This window comes from Haliotis cracherodii, unplaced genomic scaffold, assembly GCF_022045235.1.
Source record: "Haliotis cracherodii isolate W230 unplaced genomic scaffold, xgHalCrac1.p SCAF_4, whole genome shotgun sequence".
NCBI lineage: Eukaryota > Metazoa > Mollusca > Gastropoda > Lepetellida > Haliotidae > Haliotis > Haliotis cracherodii.
Window position 1 is genome coordinate 38,223,852 of NW_027266297.1, and position 20,478 is coordinate 38,244,329.

The 20,478-nt window shown below is 41.3% G+C and overlaps 1 protein-coding gene across 1 annotated transcript; it reads right to left on the minus strand.

Moving 5' to 3' along the window:
• Positions 1-5,661: 5,661 nt before the first annotated feature.
• LOC139478729 (uncharacterized) lies at positions 5,662-13,398 on the minus strand. Its single transcript, XM_071261338.1, has 4 exons — positions 13,004-13,398; positions 12,330-12,546; positions 7,788-7,934; positions 5,662-7,098 (listed from the first exon to the last, which is right to left on the minus strand). Exons 2-4 carry the CDS (start codon positions 12,526-12,528, stop codon positions 6,953-6,955), a joined length of 492 nt encoding a protein of 163 aa, XP_071117439.1. The 5' UTR covers positions 12,529-12,546; positions 13,004-13,398; the 3' UTR covers positions 5,662-6,952.
• Positions 13,399-20,478: the final 7,080 nt, after the last annotated feature.

The window sequence follows — 20,478 nt, forward strand, 5'->3', positions numbered from 1 at the left end:
TACTGATTCAAAAACGCCATTTTTGACATTTCCAATCTTACCTCTATCGTCCTTCGTTGGCGGCCATAACATCTACTGTCATACTTCACCACCGGTTGTAATGCGTTCCCGAATCGTTCATTATTATCATTCATCTTGTACTAGAAACTTATATCTCTTACAATTTTGGAAATTTTATCAATGAATAAGGAACATATTAACCATTTTGTATGATTTTGACAAATGCACAGGATGGTGTACGCCCAAAATATTTGTTCGGAAATACACTCGCAGTTTAAGATCATGAATACACCCCCGGTTAAACCTTTTCATGGTAGAAGCTTTCTACAGATGTTTGCATGGAGGGCCAGCAACCAGCTTTCATCCCCTATACAGCACCTAGTAAACATTACATCATGCAAACGTGAGAACGTTAACGCAGAAACGAGTGCAACTTTCTTTTTAAGATTTTGACGGGATGCATATCAATGGTCAGTATCTTATTAATCTAGTATTCTTTTTGAAACGCTTCAGTATTTCTTTGAAGATTTATTGGTCAGAAGATGGGCCTAATAGGCCACACATTTCATACATACACATTACTGTGTACGGCAGAGTCAGAACATACCCATCTCATAGCGTGTTAGGTGTCTCCACTCACAGGGTCTCACGGCATGGTGGGATATATATTTTAAGAGTGAGTGAGTATGGTTTTACGCCGCTTTTAGCAATATTCCAGAAATATCACGGCGGGGGACACCACAAATGGGCTTCACACATTGTACCCATGTCGGGTATCGAACCCGGGTCTTCGGATCGACGAGCGAACGCTTTTACCACTAGGCTACCCGACCGCCTCTATTTTAAAAGAAAACATACTCAGACTATATACTGAACCGCTAAAGAAACGTAAGACGGCATGCTGTTGGTGACCTGGTTGGTGTTGCTGTAATTTGTAGATGGTTCTCACGTGGACATTAAAAGCATTGACAACCATTCGTGCCGTCTGGCCAGCATGTAGTCGCCCTAAAGCCTGGTTTCTCCGATTCTTCGTTAGTCTTGGCATGGCGCTAGTATCGATACAAGAATATTGTACCAACGTATTTGCGTGCCGTTTATCAGAAAAGGCACAAGGAAATTTTGATTTTCATGGAAAGCATTCGGGACTTTGTACCAGGGTCGTTTGCTAAGCTGCGTTTTGGCGAACCATCTATCCATATTTATGGCACTTTTAGGCCGTTAACATTAAATTTGGGTACAGACTAATGTCAAGAACGAGATGCCTCCAAAAAAGCATTGATATTTCAATGAGGATCTTTCACGAAGTATTTTCATGAAGTGACGTTTCATTTGCAGTACAGTTGTTTAGTCTTACGACTTCATATTATATCCCTTCCGTGCATGTATTAATAGTGAAACACTGAAGCTGATATTTGATAAAATACCCACTTACCTGATGTATGGTGTTGGTTGATGAGTTCTAAGCCTCACATAGAAAGACTTGACCAAAATCCATTTAAATGATGATATTATATTTTACTGATTTGTGCACTGGGGCTTTGACCTGATGGAAGAGCACACATTTTCTCAGCTTCACGTGTCTCTCAGGAAGGAATCAGACTGAGCCATGATGACAGGCGCACCAGAGACGTGGCGGTGTGGACTCGCGTGATGACGATGGCGACAGATGTATTATGTAACTGTTGGCATTGATTGTAGTAAGTAACGTGGTCAGAGAATATGCATTGATGTAAAATTTAACCTGACGTATTCACACTAATAACTTACAGGGAATGTAACCCGTCATCATATAACTTACAATTGCATGACATCTTCCCAAGGTGAAACGGAATTTCAAAATACAACAAAGAAAGATTTGCATCAATTTAGGTACCAGATGATGCCAAATTTCGCAAGACCAATATCATATGTGATTGATTCTGTAACAAGCGTAAAATCTATGAAAAATGTTTTAGGTTTTAAATATCGTTCCAGTTAGTGAACAAAGGGGGATAACTCCTGTTAGCTTTAATGTCTTGGCACGTTCATCTGTGCGTGACTGCCAGGTGTGTTTTGTGAGCTTGTGCACAGAGTGCGGTGTTAAACAACAAACAAACATTTGTATCTGTACTTGGGAGTAAGATAACAGGACGTTCTTTTCAGCATAAATGTCATTTTTAGACATTTCAAAAGGTGAAATGGGATGAGGTGAAACTGCTCCATGGCTTCTCCTTAAGCCAGACTTGCGTTATGAACTCAATTCCATTAAGAAGAATAAAGCAATCATTTTTAGGTTATTGCGTCTTGAGTGAGTGAATGAGTATGGTTTTACGCCGAGTCATTTATGTCATTATTCTTTTGTTAGATATCATTTCAAGCCCTTGGTTGTTATGATGGTGAGTGAGTGAGTATGGTTTTACACCGCTTATATTTAGCAATATTCCAGCAATATCACGGCGGGGGACACGAGGAATGGGCTTCACACACTGTACCCATGTCGGGAATCGAACCCGGGTCTTCGGCGTGACGAGCGAACGCTTTAACTACTAGGCTACCCGACCGCCCCTATTGCGTCTAGAGTTATTGGGTCCAGAAATGATATTGTGTACGAAATATTGAAATTTAATATTTAATATTGTATGGGTTTCAGCTCATGACGGTTTGCTTGGTTAAATTACTAAAGGATGAGGTTCATAATTGTGATATTTGCCAGAGATTTCGAATATGCCATTGTGAACTCGGTCTCCATCAAATTGGGATGTTGGTTCTTCTGGATGACAATTGCACAGATTCTGCGCACCAGTTACAAAAGTAATAAAATGCATCATCATAAAATGTGTCTGTTTGTTTGTTTGTTTGTTGTTTAACGCCGCACTCAGCAATATTCCAGTTATATAACTGCGGTCTGTAAATAATCGAATCTGGACCAGACGATTCCCTGATCGACATCATTAGCATCGATCCACGCAATTGGGATACGATGACAAGCATCAACCAAGTAAGCGGGCCTGACATCCCGATCCCGTTGGTCGCCTTTTACGACAAGAATAAGTCTTTTTGTATGGCAAGCATGGGTTGCTGATGACCTATTCTGACTCGGATCTTCACGGGGTTTTGGTTGGTAAGGACGTATTCCCTTTGTATGACCTGTGCAGTGATAATACGCCTCAAACAGTTCAACATTACACGTTAGAATCCCCTCTTTATGACAACAAAAGTGTAGTGCTCGAGAAAAGTGAAACATTTTCCCTTGCTTCAATAAAGGGCCCCAACATGCTGTATGGTTCAACTCAGTGGGCAGCACGAGTATGCATCAGGCACGTATGAGACTATCTAATAATATGTCGTCTGGTGGAAATAAACATTAAACCAAACATTTGTATCGCTTTTAAATTGTTTTAACTTTTCTTTATCTGTTAGATTTTTTTACTAAAGCCTCATTTTCTTCCAAACAAAATTGTGTTTGTGGTTGTTGTTGTGGCTGTGGTGGTGGTTGTGGCTGAGGCTGAGGCTGTGGCTGTGGCTGTGGCTGTGGTTGTGACTGGTTGGGGCTGTGGTTGTGGCTGTGGTTGTGGTTGTGGCTGTGGTTGTGGCTGTGGTTGTGGTTATGACTGGTTGGGGCTGTGGTGGTGGTTGTGGCTGAGGCTGTGGTGGTGGTTGTGGCTGTGGCTGTTATGGCGCCCGGTGTATTTGTATTATGAATAACGTGACAGCATTAGTAGTGAGGGGCGGCGGGGTAGCCTAGTGGTTAAAGCGTTCGTTCGTCACGCCGAAGACCCGGGTTCAATTCACCACATGGGTGCAATGTGTGAAGCCCATTTCTGGTGTCCTCCGCCGTGATATTGCTGGAATATTGCTAGAGAAGCGGCGTAAAACCATACTCACTCACTCGCTCATTATTAGAGAACGAGAGCAGTAGAGGTAGCTGCCTTTGTGAATCAAAACCTCAACACTACAATGGACTGAAATGTAGTCTCATGAGCGACGACGTAAAGTCACATTGTAGTCGCTCACTGTCCTGTGCGGTCTCTTAGCGTCATGAAAAACTGTTTGAATTGTTTAACCCGAAATATTTTGCTCAAAATATCTAGTTGCTTCGGCAAGCACCGGCAGGTTGGATAATAAACCTCCAGCAGCGATCAAAGGCCGTCGTAGTTTTTGTAACCAGCTCGGTTACCATGTTAATACAGGCTGTCGAGCACAAGGGGGTCTCTGTCAAGTGGGGGAGCGGCAAGAAGTCTCCCCGCGCCAGGTGGTGAACAACGGACGCGTCCAACTATTCCAGCCATTGATTTCTGTGCACGCCTTTTCTAAGAAAACAGTGACAACTTAAAAGTGTATTTCCAGGAAAAGGTTTAACCCCTGTTCATTATTATCTACGAACCCAAACTGAAATGCTGATATTTATAGAAATTTGGATATGAACGTGTATAACATCTTAAAACAAGCTTTATTCTATATTTTGTACATCAAAAGTATACACGGATCCTGCAGATACGACTACATCCATTCAATCAATACAATGAATATTTAGTGTTCGAGTTATGTCGATCTTGATACAGCAATTTGTGGTGTGGACTCACAGGCGGGCATATCTGTCTAAATATGAACCTCGGGCACCCGTGAAGATCAGGGGTAGAATAGGTCTTTATCATCCCATGTTTGCCGTAACAGGCGACTGTGCTTGTATGACGGGATCGAGTGGTAAGTCTCTACGGTGCACGTGTCTATGCGTGCGTGCGTGCGTGCGTGCGTGCGTGCGTGCGTGCGTGCGTGTGTGTGGCTGGTTTGACAAGAATACCCCAGACACAATATACTGACTCCGAGCCGACCAGTCCTTGTTTTAGCCCCTTAATGCCGAGCACCAGCACCAGGGTAACATGAATACACAATGCCTTTCAGAAAGTGGTCAAATGTAACAACTTCTATATTTGGGATAACACTTTCTTGGAAAAGTACAAATTCTTGTACTTTTATGGATTGAGTCCCTTCCGGGATTCGAACTCACACTCTCAGAGTGAGGCACCTAATTGCCAGCACACAAAGTCAGCGATCTAACTAACTCAGCCATCGAGGCTTCCACGAAATGGAAGTCCGACAGCTGGTAGTCTAGATCACGTACATTGTGTACCCCTCTGACAAGTGTAAATTGGCACGACTCCATTGACATGTTACATAACCTTGACAGGTCGTCTCATGGTGTAATTATTTTTATCGTTACCATTGTTTTAATGTTCCCGGTTTTGCATTGTTATTTGCATCAAGTGTACATTTTACTTAAATCATCAATCATATATTACATTTTTCTGCCATTTCGCTTTTTAGCATCAACCTAGTGCTTGAAATCACATTGGCCGCCAGTGGTTCTGAGATCGCCAGACCGTGAAGTTTGAACATGTTCCCCTGAAATCCAGCCGCTTTGTTCAAAGGAGATCTTCTTCGTCGGAAGTAACCCCAACAAATAAGGGGTGGCTTGTTGATTCATTGTGCTTTGAACGGCATTTCAGGGTATCCTCCCATTAGTTAGACGTCCCATTTGTCACACACTTGAAACAACATACTCATGGCTGAAGGCACTGACTGGTCTACCCTATAAGTATTAGACTCGAGTGATCCAAGAACAGGAGAAAAGTAATCTCGTACTTTATGTACTTATACAAAGATATAACATATAATAAATAATAAATATATAAAACTTCTTTATTAGCACTGGTAGTAGCACTGATTAATTAATTGAATTGAATGTCTCTGAATATTCCTTGTTTACCCCAACTCTGCATAGAAGCCTGCAGCATCCAATAATTTGCTTGAGTTCCTGGCGAAGCTGTTCTTTCAATGGAGACTCTCCTGGACGAGTGTCTTTAGCTGGCTGAAGAGTCTCTGGTATGTTCATTCAGATATATTATGTCTGAGGATAACGGCTCATTGCAGATCGTTGACATGTAGCACTATTGTTTTTTACTATTTACAAAAGATCGAGATCGCTAAAACAAAAGAACGACTGCCTCTTCAAAATCCAAAGTTAGCGGACGAAATTACGTTCAACTCTCATCTGTCATTGATCACTTTCCTTAACTGTAAACTTTTCTGTCCTGTTTTCTAATTTCACTTTCTTTGACAGGGGCTTCACTTTTTGAGACAATAAAACCATTTTAACCACCATCACTCATGGTCATCTTACCTTCATGTGAGGATGATGAGATCTGATTGGTTCACGAGATCGTGATAAAATAATATTTATCCCGCCCAGGAAGGAAAGACATCTGAGCGGGAGAATAAGTTCCTTATACCCCGCCACGAAGAACACAGGCTGCACGCACGCATGCACGCACACGTGCACACACACATGCACCATTTACAAAAATACACATATTAAATACACCAATTAAACATGCGCCCAGTGCGTTGTAACGTAAATATAACGTAATCACAGATATAGGTCTACACCAGAGGCCATGAAATTGAGAAGTCTGCTAGCATAACGCCCAAATAAATACGATATCAAAGATAGGTTTAAAATTCTGTATTTTTCAATGAGCATCACTTCGAACATTATGATTTTATGATGAACTATTGTACTATTGCCATGAAACATACATGTATATCTTATTTGTCTGTCTGTCTCGCTCTCCTATTCTCACTCAAATAGGCAGTAGTTACATATGCGTATTACAGTGAGTGAGTATGGTTTACGCCGCAAATATTACAGCAAAATCACGGTGGGTGACACCAGAAATGGGCTTCAAACATAATCCCCATGTCGGGGATCGAACCCGGGTCTTCGGCGTGACGAGCGAATGCTTTAACCACTAGGCTACCCGATTGCTCCTGCGTATAAGACAACCGTATTAACAGTTATACCAGTAAAGAACAATCGTTGTCTACAAAGAGTAAATATTTTTGGCTTCTTTCTCTATCGCGTTTAGTTTGAATGAGAATACAGCCATCCACTTCACCCACTCCCGGCCCTGAGTCATCCAATTATTTTATCCACCGTCAGGACAATCCCCCCTATCAGGAGCAACACCGCCCCGACAACTGTGAGAGCAAACGACCAGCCTAGATTTCTGTGTTCCTGTTTGTCTGCATAAAGGATCGCCCCAGCAAGGATGAAAATTGCTGAAAATAGAATGAATTATGCATTAAAACATTACATACAAGTTTTCTTGTTTGTTTGTTGTTTAATGCCACAAACAGCAATATTCCAGCTAAATGGCAGCGGTCTGTAAATAAACGAGTCTGGACAAGAGAGTCCAGGGATTGACATCATGAAATCGATCACATACAAGTTTGTTTGATGTTAAACGCCGTACTCAGCAATATTCCAGCTATATGATGGCGGTCTGTAAAGAATCGAGTCTGGACCAGACAATCCAGTGATTGCCATCATAACCATCGATTCACGCAATTGGGAAACGATGACGTGCATCAACCAAATCAGCGAGCCTGACCACCCGATCCCGTTAGTCGCCTCTTACGAGAAGCAACGTCGCCTTTTACGGCAAGCATCGGTTCCTGAAGACCCATTCTACCCCGGATCTTCACGGGTCCACATTCAAGTAAGTGAAACAAATACAAAGTTAACTTTACTAGAAACAACACTACTTATTATAACTGTGTTACACTAACTGCAAATCCATGTCGGTCACAGAAATGACTGGAATGAGTATTATAATTAATTTTACATGTTGTGTATATTAGACAATGTATACTCCTGATGTTGTTTGCCTTCATGTAATTTGTCACATACCCAAACACATTATTTCGACATTGATGCGTTAACGCCTAAGTGTAGGATGAAAACCTACCTGAGAGGAAGGCCAGCACCAGTGCACTGATCTGTAACAGCTTCAAGTCGTTCTTCACCAGCACGAAGATGCACAACACAACCACGCAAGCCAGTCCCAGCAGAAACCCAATTATGGACAGGGCTCTCACTGCGTCGTACCAGTCAGCTGAAAAATATATAACTGCAGCTAATGTCGTTTCAAAATATAAGGCTACTCTATATGTATGTACGAGAGCTGGTCCAAAAGTTCTAAGCCTAGCAAACAAAACAAGCATTTTTTTAAAAATGTTTTAAATTTTACTTTTCAAGATAATCACCCTGCTTTTCAATACATTTCTCATATCGATAATAATGCTTTTCAATTCCAGTCAGGAGTGAGTGAGTATGGTGTTTCGCCGCTTTCAGCAATATTCCAGCAATATCACGGCGGGGGACACTAGAAATGGGCTTCACACATTGTACCCATGTAGGGAATCGAACCCGGTACTTCGGCGTGACGAGCGACCACTTTAACCACTAGGCTACCCGACCGCCCCTTCCAGTCAGGAAGAAGTTTTATGAAGCCACCCTGAAGAACCCATTCACGGCCGTTTTGAGGTCATCGTTGTCGTCCACGAAAGTGTTCTTTCAGTTTAGAAAACAGGTGGAAATCACCTGGTGTCAGGTGTAGCGAGTATTGAGGGTGAGGAAGCTCTTGTCGCACAGCAGCCTTTACAAGTCGAGAGGTGTGAGTAGAGGCATTGTCACGAATTAGTAGAACTCCAACAGAGAGCATTCCTGGCCGCTTTTCTTTGATAGAGCCTCTCAGGCGATGAAGCGAATTAGCATAGTAGGCACCGGTCATGAATTTCTTGGGGAGTACTTTTCCATGAAGTAAAAAACTGCTCGGTACTCGTTCTTTTCCATTTCTGTTTCCATTTGGACCACAATCACGTTCAACTGGCTGTCACTAATATACAAACGGCCTCAACAGACAAAAATGCACTTGCAATGAACTCCTACTTTGTACTTTGTTATGGCCCATAGTTGAAAGTTAGTCTGGCTTAGAATGTTTTGACCAGCCGCTGTGTGTGTGTGCGTGCGTGCGTGCGTGCGTGCGTGCGTGCGTGCGTGCGTGCGTGCGTGCGTGCGTGCAGCCACAGAAATATGTTTCCCTCCCAGGCGAGATAAATAATATTTGATCAAGATCATGTGAACCAATCAAATCTCAACACCCTTACATTGAGGTAAGATAACCATGTTTGATTGCGGCTAAAATGAATTCAAACAATCAAGAAATGGGTATTCGATGTTGATGTATTTGAGATATCATAGTTAAGGTTTATTGTCTCAAACGCAAATGAAAAGTGAAGTCCCTGTCAAAAAAGTGAAATTAGAAAACAGGACAGGAAAGTTTACAGTTAAGGAAAGTGATAAATGACAGATGCGAGTTGAACAAATGGACTTATGTAGATTTCTTTATTCCCCCAAGACCACCAACAACGAGACGTCAAAACTGTATAACTCCTTAATATCACTAATACACACAGTCTGTCAAGTTGGGTTTTGGATCACAAGTTTTCAGTGTTTCTTTGACTGTTTTCAGTGATAGCGTTTGTAATAGCCATCTCTTGCTTGTTTAATTTTTAGCCACCATCAAACATTGATGTTTATTACTTTCTTTTGCAGTTTACTTATAGTAATAAAAAACCTAAAACAATGTAGCAGGTGTATATATATGTATTTGAGCTTTTTGCAAATAAACCTATTTCAAGTTTTTGTTTTGTTTTTATTGAATATAATTCAACAGAGGTTTGTTTTTATCCCATCACTCTATGTCCAGCCCCCTAGTGACCAATCACATCCCAAGCTATCCCTGTGATTGGCCAAATTCAAACTGTACCTTCTTGCTCTGACTAACTCCATATTGTCACTTTCATTATGCGCTGCATTGGGAATATTTGTAGATCACCACTAACGGTTAGTTTATAAGTTATCTTTACTTCTAAATAGGATTAAATAGTAATCAAAGATAATGCATTATAAATAAGCATCTAAGAAGTACTTATCATATTTACATTAAATTATATATTTTTATTAAGTTGATGTTTTGAATGAATGCGTTTTAGAGGCTGAACTTTAACCTAAGCAATAGTGTATTTTAATATACTACTCAAAATTTGATAAGGATCACTAGGTGATATGTGTGTAAGTTACCACAAACATAACAAAAGACATGACTCTGACTCAGAAACGTGTTTAATCATGTTATGAATGAAAATACGGCATGAACTTGTATCAATATGGAATGTTTGAAATCTGCAAACACCAAAAGGCATTTCAGTAAAAAATGTTAACAGCAAACAAGAGAAAGAATTACACAGTTATGAGGGATAGTCCATCATTACACTTAGTCGATGAAGTGTCAATATCGAGTATGACCTGCCCTTGCATCAATGACGGCCTGACAACGTCGAGATATGCTGTCAATAAGCACCCGGATGTTCCCAATGGGAAGGTTGTTCCACTCTTCCACGAGGGCATGTCCGAGCTCTGCCAAAGTCGTGGGTTGTGCTCTACGGCGTGAAAGGGCAACCTGCAGCATGTTCCAGACATGTTCAATCGGGTTCAAGTCCGGCGATCGCGCTGGCCAATCTATGCGGACAATTGTCTCCTGCTCAAGGTACTGCTCAACCACCCTGGCGCGATGAGGACGGGCGTTATCATCCATCAGGATGAACTCAGGGCCAACAGCACCAGCGTAGGGTCTGACGTACACATCGAGGATCTCATCCCGGTACCTCACCCCCGTCATTGTTCCTCTCTCCAGGACATGAAGATCTGTCCTTCCATCTCTGTTGATTCCACCCCAGACCATGATGGAACCACCACCATAACGGTCATGTTCACTGATGTTGGCATCATGGAAACGTTCACGTTGTCGTCGCCACACCCGCTGCCTCCTGTCTGTAAAGTCCAAACAATACCTGGACTCATCGGTGAACAGAACTGGAACCCAATCGTTCCGTGTCCAAGTGACATGATCTTCAGCCCATTCCAATCGCTCCCGCCGGTGTCGAACAGTCAGGGGGATTCGGACACATGCCCTTCTCGAGTAGAGACCTGCATTGTGAAGACGATTCCGTATCGTCTGAGTGGACACATTCACCCCCGAGGCGTTCAGGGGGTCGTTACGTAGGCTGGTTGCTGTCCAGAAGGGATGACGTCGTGCCTGAAGAGCCACAAAATGATCTTGGCGTTGGGTTGTCGACCTCTGACGACCACCCCCATGTCGGTGTGCTGCTGTACCAAAATTTTGCTGTCGGGACCAGGCCCTGCTTACAACGCTCTGGCTGACGTTTAGTGCATTGGCAACGTCACGTTGTGAATAGCCAGCATCAAGCATTCCAATACATCTGCCCAGTTGTTCTGTCGTCAGGCGACGCCTTACACGTTGAGGGGGCATTGCGTAGATAAACGTAGTGTAAACACTCAATTGAGTTTAAAGTTTCAGAATGAATCAGACACCCTTGCCTGATTGGAAATCGTGCAATGGTAGCAAAAGCATGAACTGTGATGTGAAACGCATTTCCCATGGCATGAAATGCACGTGCAAGTGTGTTGGAGACGTTTTTGATTTCACTTGAACACAATATTGCCAGTTATGCAGTTATTTTTTTTTTTATTAAGAAAAATATCTACGATCCTTATCAAATTTTGAGTAGTATATTATCTTGTATACATGCTAAGTTATATCTACAATTATGTCAGTGCACAAGCTATGCATTTTGTTATTTATTTCATTGTATTCAGTCACTCTAACTATTTACATATCATGTACATATAATGCGTAAGTAATTATTCCTGCTGTCTCTTCTGCAGGACATATCATAGACGGTGACATTTGAAGGGTATTACGTTTTACACCCTTGTGCCAAACATAGGGTATGCATATACACATGTAGGAGAAACCATTTTACTTAATATGTATTGTAAGACATTTCTATCATATCATCTGATAATACTTAGTTGTAAGTAGGGGCGGTCGGGTAGCCTAGTGGTTAAAGCGTTCGCTCGTCACGCCGAAGACCCGGGTTCGATTCCCGACATTGGTACAATGTGTGAAGCTCATTTCTGGTGTCCCCCGCCGTGATATTGCTGGAATATTGCTAAAAGCGGTGTAAAACCATACTCACTCACTCACTAATTGTAAGTAATAACTGAAATGATCGTATTGCTTTGATGATTACATGATATATATTATGTTTTAATATGCATATACTATAATATCTGTTGTTTCTTATTACATGGTGTCTATCGTGATTATTCACAAATAAACATAAGCCTCACACCATGTAGCCGTCTTGTCATCTGTATACAATAATGGATAAGGCCATGGAAAACCCGGTTACAAAAATACGATAATCAGAGAAATATTAGAAATGAAAGTTGAAATAACACTGGTTTGAAGCAGAGGAATACAAATGTGTATGAAACAGTACACGCCGTGCTCTAACTCAAGCACTGTCCAAAGGGGCGTTAAGCCATATTCACTCACTCACTCACTAAAAATGCAACTTACCGACTCCAGTTAATTGTATACACTCCGATGAACTGGATGAATAAGCACATATCTGGAACAATCCATATGCAGTCGTTACTGAATTAATAGTGTATGTCGTCCAACTCGGTGATGGGAAGCCAATGAGGTCAAAAATCAGGCCAGCCACACAAAGTCCAAGTCCGATCTTGGACAAGAGAGATGCTTGAGAGAACCCCATCTCATGTGCTGAAGAACCCTGAAAACCGGGGGAGATCGCTTATGTACTTGGCCTCGTATGTCGTGGACTGTATACCCCGTTGGTTTCCAAGGCCCCCTTTCAATAACAATGTTCTGAATGGCTGACAAACAGATGCACCTCCAAATATGGTCAAGCACATAAAACAGTTCTCGGAAGGTTGGGGGCTCCTGAGGATTCACACGTACCTGTCTGGAAATCTGACTTAGGTCTTCGGTGTGGTGAGCCCCTGAGTTAAACACTTGCCTATCAAACGTACCTTACCCCCTTCCCAACGTCCTCCAACTTTAACTCCCCATCGAGTCTCCACCCGTGTCTATTCTAAAGGCTAACAATGAATCTTAGTCATGGAATATTCCGGGAAAGCCAACGTTGGCCTTCCAGCTACAGTAGTGGTAGTTTCAAGTAAATCAATGAAGCCAGTTCTAGGAAATATGCTTTTGCCTTTGTAACTTACCGACTCCAGTTAATTGTATACACTCCGATGAACTGGGTGCATAAGCACATATCTGGAACAATCCATATGCAGTCGTTACTGAATTAATAGTGTATGTCGTCCAACTCGGTGATGGGAAGCCAATGAGGTCAAAAATCAGGCCAGCCACACAAAGTCCAAGTCCGATCTTGGACAAGAGAGATGCTTGAGAGAACCCCATCTCATGTGCTGAAGAACCCTGAAAACCGGGGGAGATCGCTTATGTACTTGTCCTCGTATGTCGTGGACTGTATTCCCCTTTGGTTTCCAAGCCCCACCTTCAATAACAATGTTCTGAATGGCTGACAAACAGATGCACCTCCAAATATGGTCAAGCACATAAAACAGTTCTCGGAAGGTTGGGGGCCCCTGAGGAATCACACGTACTGTCTGGAAATCTGACTTAGGTCTCGACGTCCTTCAACTTTAACTACCCACCGAGTCTCCACCCGTATCTATTCTAAAGGCTAACAATGAATCTTATTCATGGAATATTCCGTGTAAGCCAACGCTGTCCTTCCAGTTACAGTAGGAATTCTAGGAATTATGCTTTTGCCCTATTGATTTGTTTTGTAAATAACACCTGGCCCGCCATCTGTCATCCTTAACCTTATTCAGCATGGGTACAGACCACTGACCCATACAGAGCTGCAGTGCAGACAACATGCATTATTTGAGTCTCATTGATACTATTGTTTAATACAGTAAACTACGGTTATAACGAACACAAAGGGACTACGAATTTTCGTTCGTTATAACCATAATTCGTTATAAGCATATATACAGTATAGCTACAGCAAATAGTCAGGACTAAAAAGTTAGTTCGTTATATTCGTTAGTTCGTTATAAGCGTGTTCGTTATAACCGTAGTTCACTGTAATTGTACTGCATGAAAACAAACATGGCCAAATGTCTAACAATTTTAATGTCATCAACAGACATTAGTATATTATATTTATGTAATATGGGATGTACTTTTAAAAATATATTTCTTGTGAAGATACATTTGACCCAGATCTACATAAGCCTCACGACAAGCAGCCCATGGTACTCTTCCTACATATCATTAGTTACGTGCTTTAAAAACTCTTTCTTTTTCTTGTTTTTTCTAATGAACTTATGAACTCTAATATGCTTTAGATAAGGCTGCACATAAAAGGAATGGTAAACAGGACAGTGTTTAGAACCACCTGTTAATGGGGCATGCCAGTCTTGACATATGTACGTTTTAATCGTTCATGATAAAACTATCATAGTTATGCTTTTAGATCTAGACGGAAGGTAACATTATGTATGGCTCTGTACATGCTCAGACCAGTGAGCTCTTAGGGTACTGTCTTGCTGGCGGAAAGAAGCGGTAACTTGACAAAGAGATTGAAATGTATAATGTTTATTTATGAGTGTACAGCATGGTTCATGTTTTTGTGTCTGCGCTAAACATATGTGAACATTGGATTGTAACTGAAACACTTCATCTCTCTATAGCGAACATGATGGTCAAGCAGGTATTAGTGATTATCAGTATATTAAGAATGGCGCATGTGTGTACGCCATCAGTGTTATTGGTCTAATAACAATTATCCGCTTATAAGTAAAAGGTATCAGTGACAAAATATCCGTGTTGCTTGTATTGTAATTCAGTGATATTGTTTATTCAGCTTAACCATAGAATGAGTGAACTAACAGAGGGGAGGTCATTTATTGTGACTAAATTATTTAATAATCTTTCCAATTTAAACTTTCTTTACTATTGATAGACGCATTGTATTTCAATCATTATTAACATGAATGGGTTAGATGATATTTTAGTAAGTGTACATGTATTGCTCTTTATGTTCAAGATGAATCAATACATCAGATGTTTTAAGTGTAACAAGGGCAAAAGTGAGCGTGGCTCACTAATACCCCCGACCCGCCTAGTGTGTCAGTAGTTACAAATTAAATAGCTATGATAAGGTTAGCCTTACTTAGTATTTGAAAAATTCATAAAAAAATGGAAAATTAATAAAAACATTTTCTTCTTTTGACTGCTCCCCTCCATATGACACAGATTATATGTACTAAGTTTCAGATGAGTCCACTGAATAGTTTAAGATAAATCGCCTGGACAAAGTTTTCGGACGGACAGAATCTTGGTATAACTATATACCCCTGACATTTTGTCGGGGGTATAATTAAAAACGGTCTCGACTCGGGAACATTGCTGTCTTTTGAATCGTAAATCAGGTCAATATCAAAACAACGCTTTATTATTTCTGCTACCTTGAGATGGCGGATCAAATCCAGCACTTGCTGTTTGCTCAAATTACATGACAACATTGGGACCAACCGAGAGGGCTTGTCACAGCATGAATGGAAGACATATTTTAAAGGTGTGAATTACATAAGAACATGGCTCCATGATGACAGGCTCCGTTATCATGCATGATAGCGGAACTTCAAATTAAGACAAAAGATATTATTGGATGAAATGGTCGCGGATGTGGAGGTACTGGTGGACTGCAGCAATGAGCTTAAACCCTGTTAAGCAACCCCAAATGCAGCTACCGCTGCCCTGCAACCACCGTCGCCAAGCAACCCATGTTGCTTACCGATGCAACATCCGCTGCCCCACAACTACCGTTGCCAAGCAACCCATGTTGCTTACCAATGTAGCGCCCGCTGCCCTGCAACTACCGTTGCCAAGCAACCCATGTTGCTATGCAGCTAGTGCTGCCAGGCAAGTACCATTGCCAAACCATGAGCGAGGGCAACTATTGTTGCCAAGCTGACCATCCGTTGTAAAGCGGATACTAAGCCATCTGCTGTAAAGCAGAATGGATAAATTGGTTCCTGCTGTAAAGCGGGCAACCCTATCCTAAATAATTTATAATTTGGGATGTATTCCAAGACGCCAAATGTAACTTGTAATGCAGTCCACCAGCACCCCGCCCATCCGCAACATTTTATTCATGACAACATCATTATATACAAACATTATCCTCCAGTACCACCAACTGACAACTGCAAAGCTTGAATAACTTGGAATTAAGGATAACAGGGTGGGTGGGTTGGTGCAACAAACTATAGATGAATCCGCGAATATAACTAAGTGGAGAGCAAGTGCTGCGTAAGCTGATGCCAAGCTACAAGATGACATAGAAAATATAAACAAACGCTCCTTTACCGGACGTGCCAAGAGCGGATCTAGGCCAGAGACGATGGCACCATGCAAAACAGCACGTAGCCGCACGGAATGAAGGTATTTCGCTGTAATAATATTAGCAACTGTGCCAAGCCTAACATAAAGGCATTTAGTTCTAATCACTAAATGCTATTATATTGTAGGAATTGATTTCGTGGGCGAATTCTTTGAATTGCTGTGCGGGATAAACGTGTTGTCGCCCAGATACGATCAAAATGTAGTTTGTCACAACAAAGAATCACCTCTCAAACGAGTCTTTACTCGTTTTTACTGGGGTGTCTTGTCCAGGTAGCGTTTGTTTTTCGGGAGTATTGCTGGCTGTATAGTTTGACAACGAAAAAACACTCACCTTTTTATGTAAATTGTGTGAGTGGCGGATGCTACCGGTAGGGCAGGACATGCATAGAGGATATTTCATGTGTCGAGTGAAATATCATGTTCCCCATGTTTCTCTCAGCGAGTGACAGGGGGAAAGGAGATATTTTTGTCTATTGAACTGTAAAACATCATGTTCACTATCACTCAAGATCACTCTGGCTTTTGTCCAAAAATATTTGTTTGTAATTGACTTCTAAACTATGACAATCAAATACCAGATTCAATTCAGAAATTAACTCCAATTCTTCTTTGTAGTATTTCATTTGAAGCTTTGGAGGATATGTTTATTGGACAGTGTAGAGTATATTGCTGACAGGTAGAGAGAGGCTTGTTTGTCTCATTTGGAGTATTACAATCTGTTATATTTTAAAGTAATTAGTTTTTGAATAACTGGTCTTTAACATGTGAATCCAAGGGTACAATTGTTGCACATGTGTGACTCCTGGGGGCTGGTAAGGAAAACTTGAATAATAATACCCTGATATGTGAGGATGGATCACCACCATGTGCTTCATTATAATGATGTACATATTCCTGGTATATGTATGTATTACATACATACTTTGTGTTTGTGATTGCGTAAAGTGTTCAACTGTGTTGTGATTTGAAAATGGTATACCTTGGTATGGGACAAACATCGAAGTACTTCTATGTCTCAATTGACTGTTGAGATCACCGGTTTGTATTAATGAAACTCCATGTCATTGATGTCCGATGTATGTATATCTTACAGCTGCCAGTGATTGGACAAAAATAAACAATTTCAATATGATTTTGTATGTTTTCAGCAGTATTTTGTGTGAGTGAGTATGAGTTGGAGTGCCTACACAGCAGGCCTACATAGCAGGCCTATCATGGGGTGAGGGGACACTGAACATGGTCTTCACACATTGTACCTATAGGTGTAATCAGGGACACTGGGGTAGGTTTTGAATATCGGTTGACCAAAGTTGCCCATGATTTAGACAGATTTAGAAATGCTTGAGTTAGGAGATAAACATTATGTTTTCAACTTTACGGGTTTATTGTAAGCTCAATAATAAAACTTCCAGGACCGCCTCCGTGGTCTGGTGGTAGAGCGTCCGCACGGAGATCCCAGGATGTGTCCTACCAAAAGATGTTAAAAGATGGTACTTGTTGTTACCCTGTTTGGCGCAAAATTCAAAGACAGTACAATTTCAATGGCAATACAAAATACAATGGCATTGGTAATAGCATTAAAGTCAGAGATAATAATATCCACCTAGCAGCAACAGTGGTCAAGCTTACAAAATAGAACTAGGTAGGATATCCAGTTTGTTACTTAAACCATATCGAAAATGAATACCACTTTTTGTTAATTTGTCCACCTTATAGCCATTTTAGGCAAAGTTAAAAAATCTGAATGGTACATCTTTCCAAATATTCTGAAGTTTAATACACTAATGCCGAGCACCAGCAGCAGGGTATCATGAATACACAATGCCTTTTAGAAAAGTGGTCAAATGTAACAACTTCTATATTTGGGATACCACTTTCTTGGAAAAGTACAAATTCTTGTACTTTTATGTATTGAGTCCCATCCGGGATTCGAACTCACACTCTCAGAGTGAGGCACCTAATTGCCAGCACAGAAAGTCAGCGATCTAACTAACTCAGCCATCGAGGCTTCCACGAAATGGAAGTCCGACAGCTGGTAGTCTAGATCACGTACATTGTGTACCCCTCTGACAAGTGTAAATTGGCACGACTCGATTGACATGTTACATAACCTTGACAGGTCGTCTCATGGTGTTAAGTTGCCCTGTAATTTTTTTTATCGTTACCATTGTTTTAATGTTCCCGGTTATGCATTGTAACTTGCATCAAGTGTACATCAATTATATATTTCATTTTTCTGCCATATCGCTTTTTAGCATCAACCTAGTGCTTGAAATCACATTGGCCGCCTGTGGTTCTGAGATCGCCAGACGTGAAGTTTGAACATGTTCCCCTGCAATCCAGCCGCTTTGTTTTCTCACCCCAAAGGAGATCTTCTTCGTCTGAAGTAACCCCAACAAATAAGGGGTGGTGGGTTAGGCTAGTGGTTAAAGCGTTCGCTCGCCACGTAAAAGGCCCGGGTTCCATTCCCCAATGGGTACAATGTGTGAGGCCCATTTCCGGTGTCCCACGCAGTGATACTGCTGGAACATTGCTAAAAGCGGCGTAAAACCATACTCAATCAATCAAACCAACAAATGATGTCAAGGAACAAAGTCTGCAGATTTAGACCCAGTTCTCAGATTCAAGTCACGTGGGGAATACCCTGGACAGAGAGACTAACCATTGGCGTAACCCTGGCCTAAACAAATTGATAGTAAACACTTGGTTTATGCACTGCTCCAACAACAGGGCGTTGATTGATTAATGTCATATTGGCGGAACTAATATCCATATTCCATCGATTTCTTCTCATTATCTATTTCTTGCATACAACGGCATGTTGGGTTATATGATTCTGGGGACGTTTAGTTATGAAGCCGGATCGTGGAGCAACAGTTATAGCGTTTGACTACAGAGGTAACGAACCTGTCAGGATATTCTGGTATTTCTTTCCCCGGGTATAGCAGGAATTGTTAACCTTTCGCGAACACTTGGTGTCCTTTACGCTCAATGGAATATTATTCGGCAGAAAAATCGAGACTGATTATTCTCTTGCCTTGAGTTTTTACATGTATTGATTTACTTTCAAAACGTAGTGATCGGTTATCAAAGCCCGTCGAAGTGTCCATGTCGTCCCACTTGGCCAGGATACTAGGATACATTTGATATTCTGATCTAAAACTGAATACATGAACGGAAGAGCAACAAAATTCACACAATATGCAGTTCTGTCTTGTACTGAACACACACACACACACACACGCACGCACGCACGCACGCACGCACGCACGCACGCACGCACGCACGCACGCACGCACACACTCCACTATTCAAGATTTACACTATTCAAATGTTCAAAATTAGTCATGTCTGTTCACCAGATGGGAATTCACTAGCTTCTATAGGTGTTGACTACCCCTTTCCTTGAAGACGATTGTCAGACAGTTCTCCTTTTCCACGAAAACATTCGGTGACACTAAACGGTGAAAAAATTGTGTGTAGAACTATACTATTGCACAATGCTATACAACGTATTTACAACGGTAAACGGATTTTGTTATGCTAATGATAGTTCAAGGTCTCTGGTTTAATGCCGCAAGGGAGTGACGGCAAAAGCTGCCTTTAATGAACATTAACCTTATTTCAACACAAATGGCGTGATTTGGGCGGGCATTGCTGCGACAAAATATATCCGGCTTTGGAATAAATAGGGAAGAAACACTCGGTACACACATGGGTACAAAAGAAACAGTAGGGAATGTTGCTTGTTGATGCTTGTGCTTTGAACGGCATTTCAGGGTATCCCCCCATTAGTTAGACGTCCCATTTGTCACACACTTGAAACAACATACTCATGGCTGAAGGCACTGACTGGTCTACCCTATGTTACATAAGTATTAGACTCGAGTGATCCAAGAAAAGTAGAAAAGTAATCTCGTACTTTATGTACTTATACAAAGATATAATATATAATAAATGATAAATATATAAAACCTCTTTATTAGCACTGGTAGTAGCACTGATTAATTAATTGAATTGAATGTCTCTGAATATTCCTTGTTTACCCCAACCCCGCATAGAAGCCTGCAGCATCCAATAATTTGCTTGAGTTCCTGGCGAAGGTGATCTTTCAATGGAGACTCTCCTGGACGAATGTCTTTAGCTGGCTGAAGAGTCTCTGGTATGTTAATTCAGATATATTATGTCTGAGGATATCGGACTATTGCAGATCGTTGACATGTAGCACTTTTCACACTATTGCTTTCGACTATTT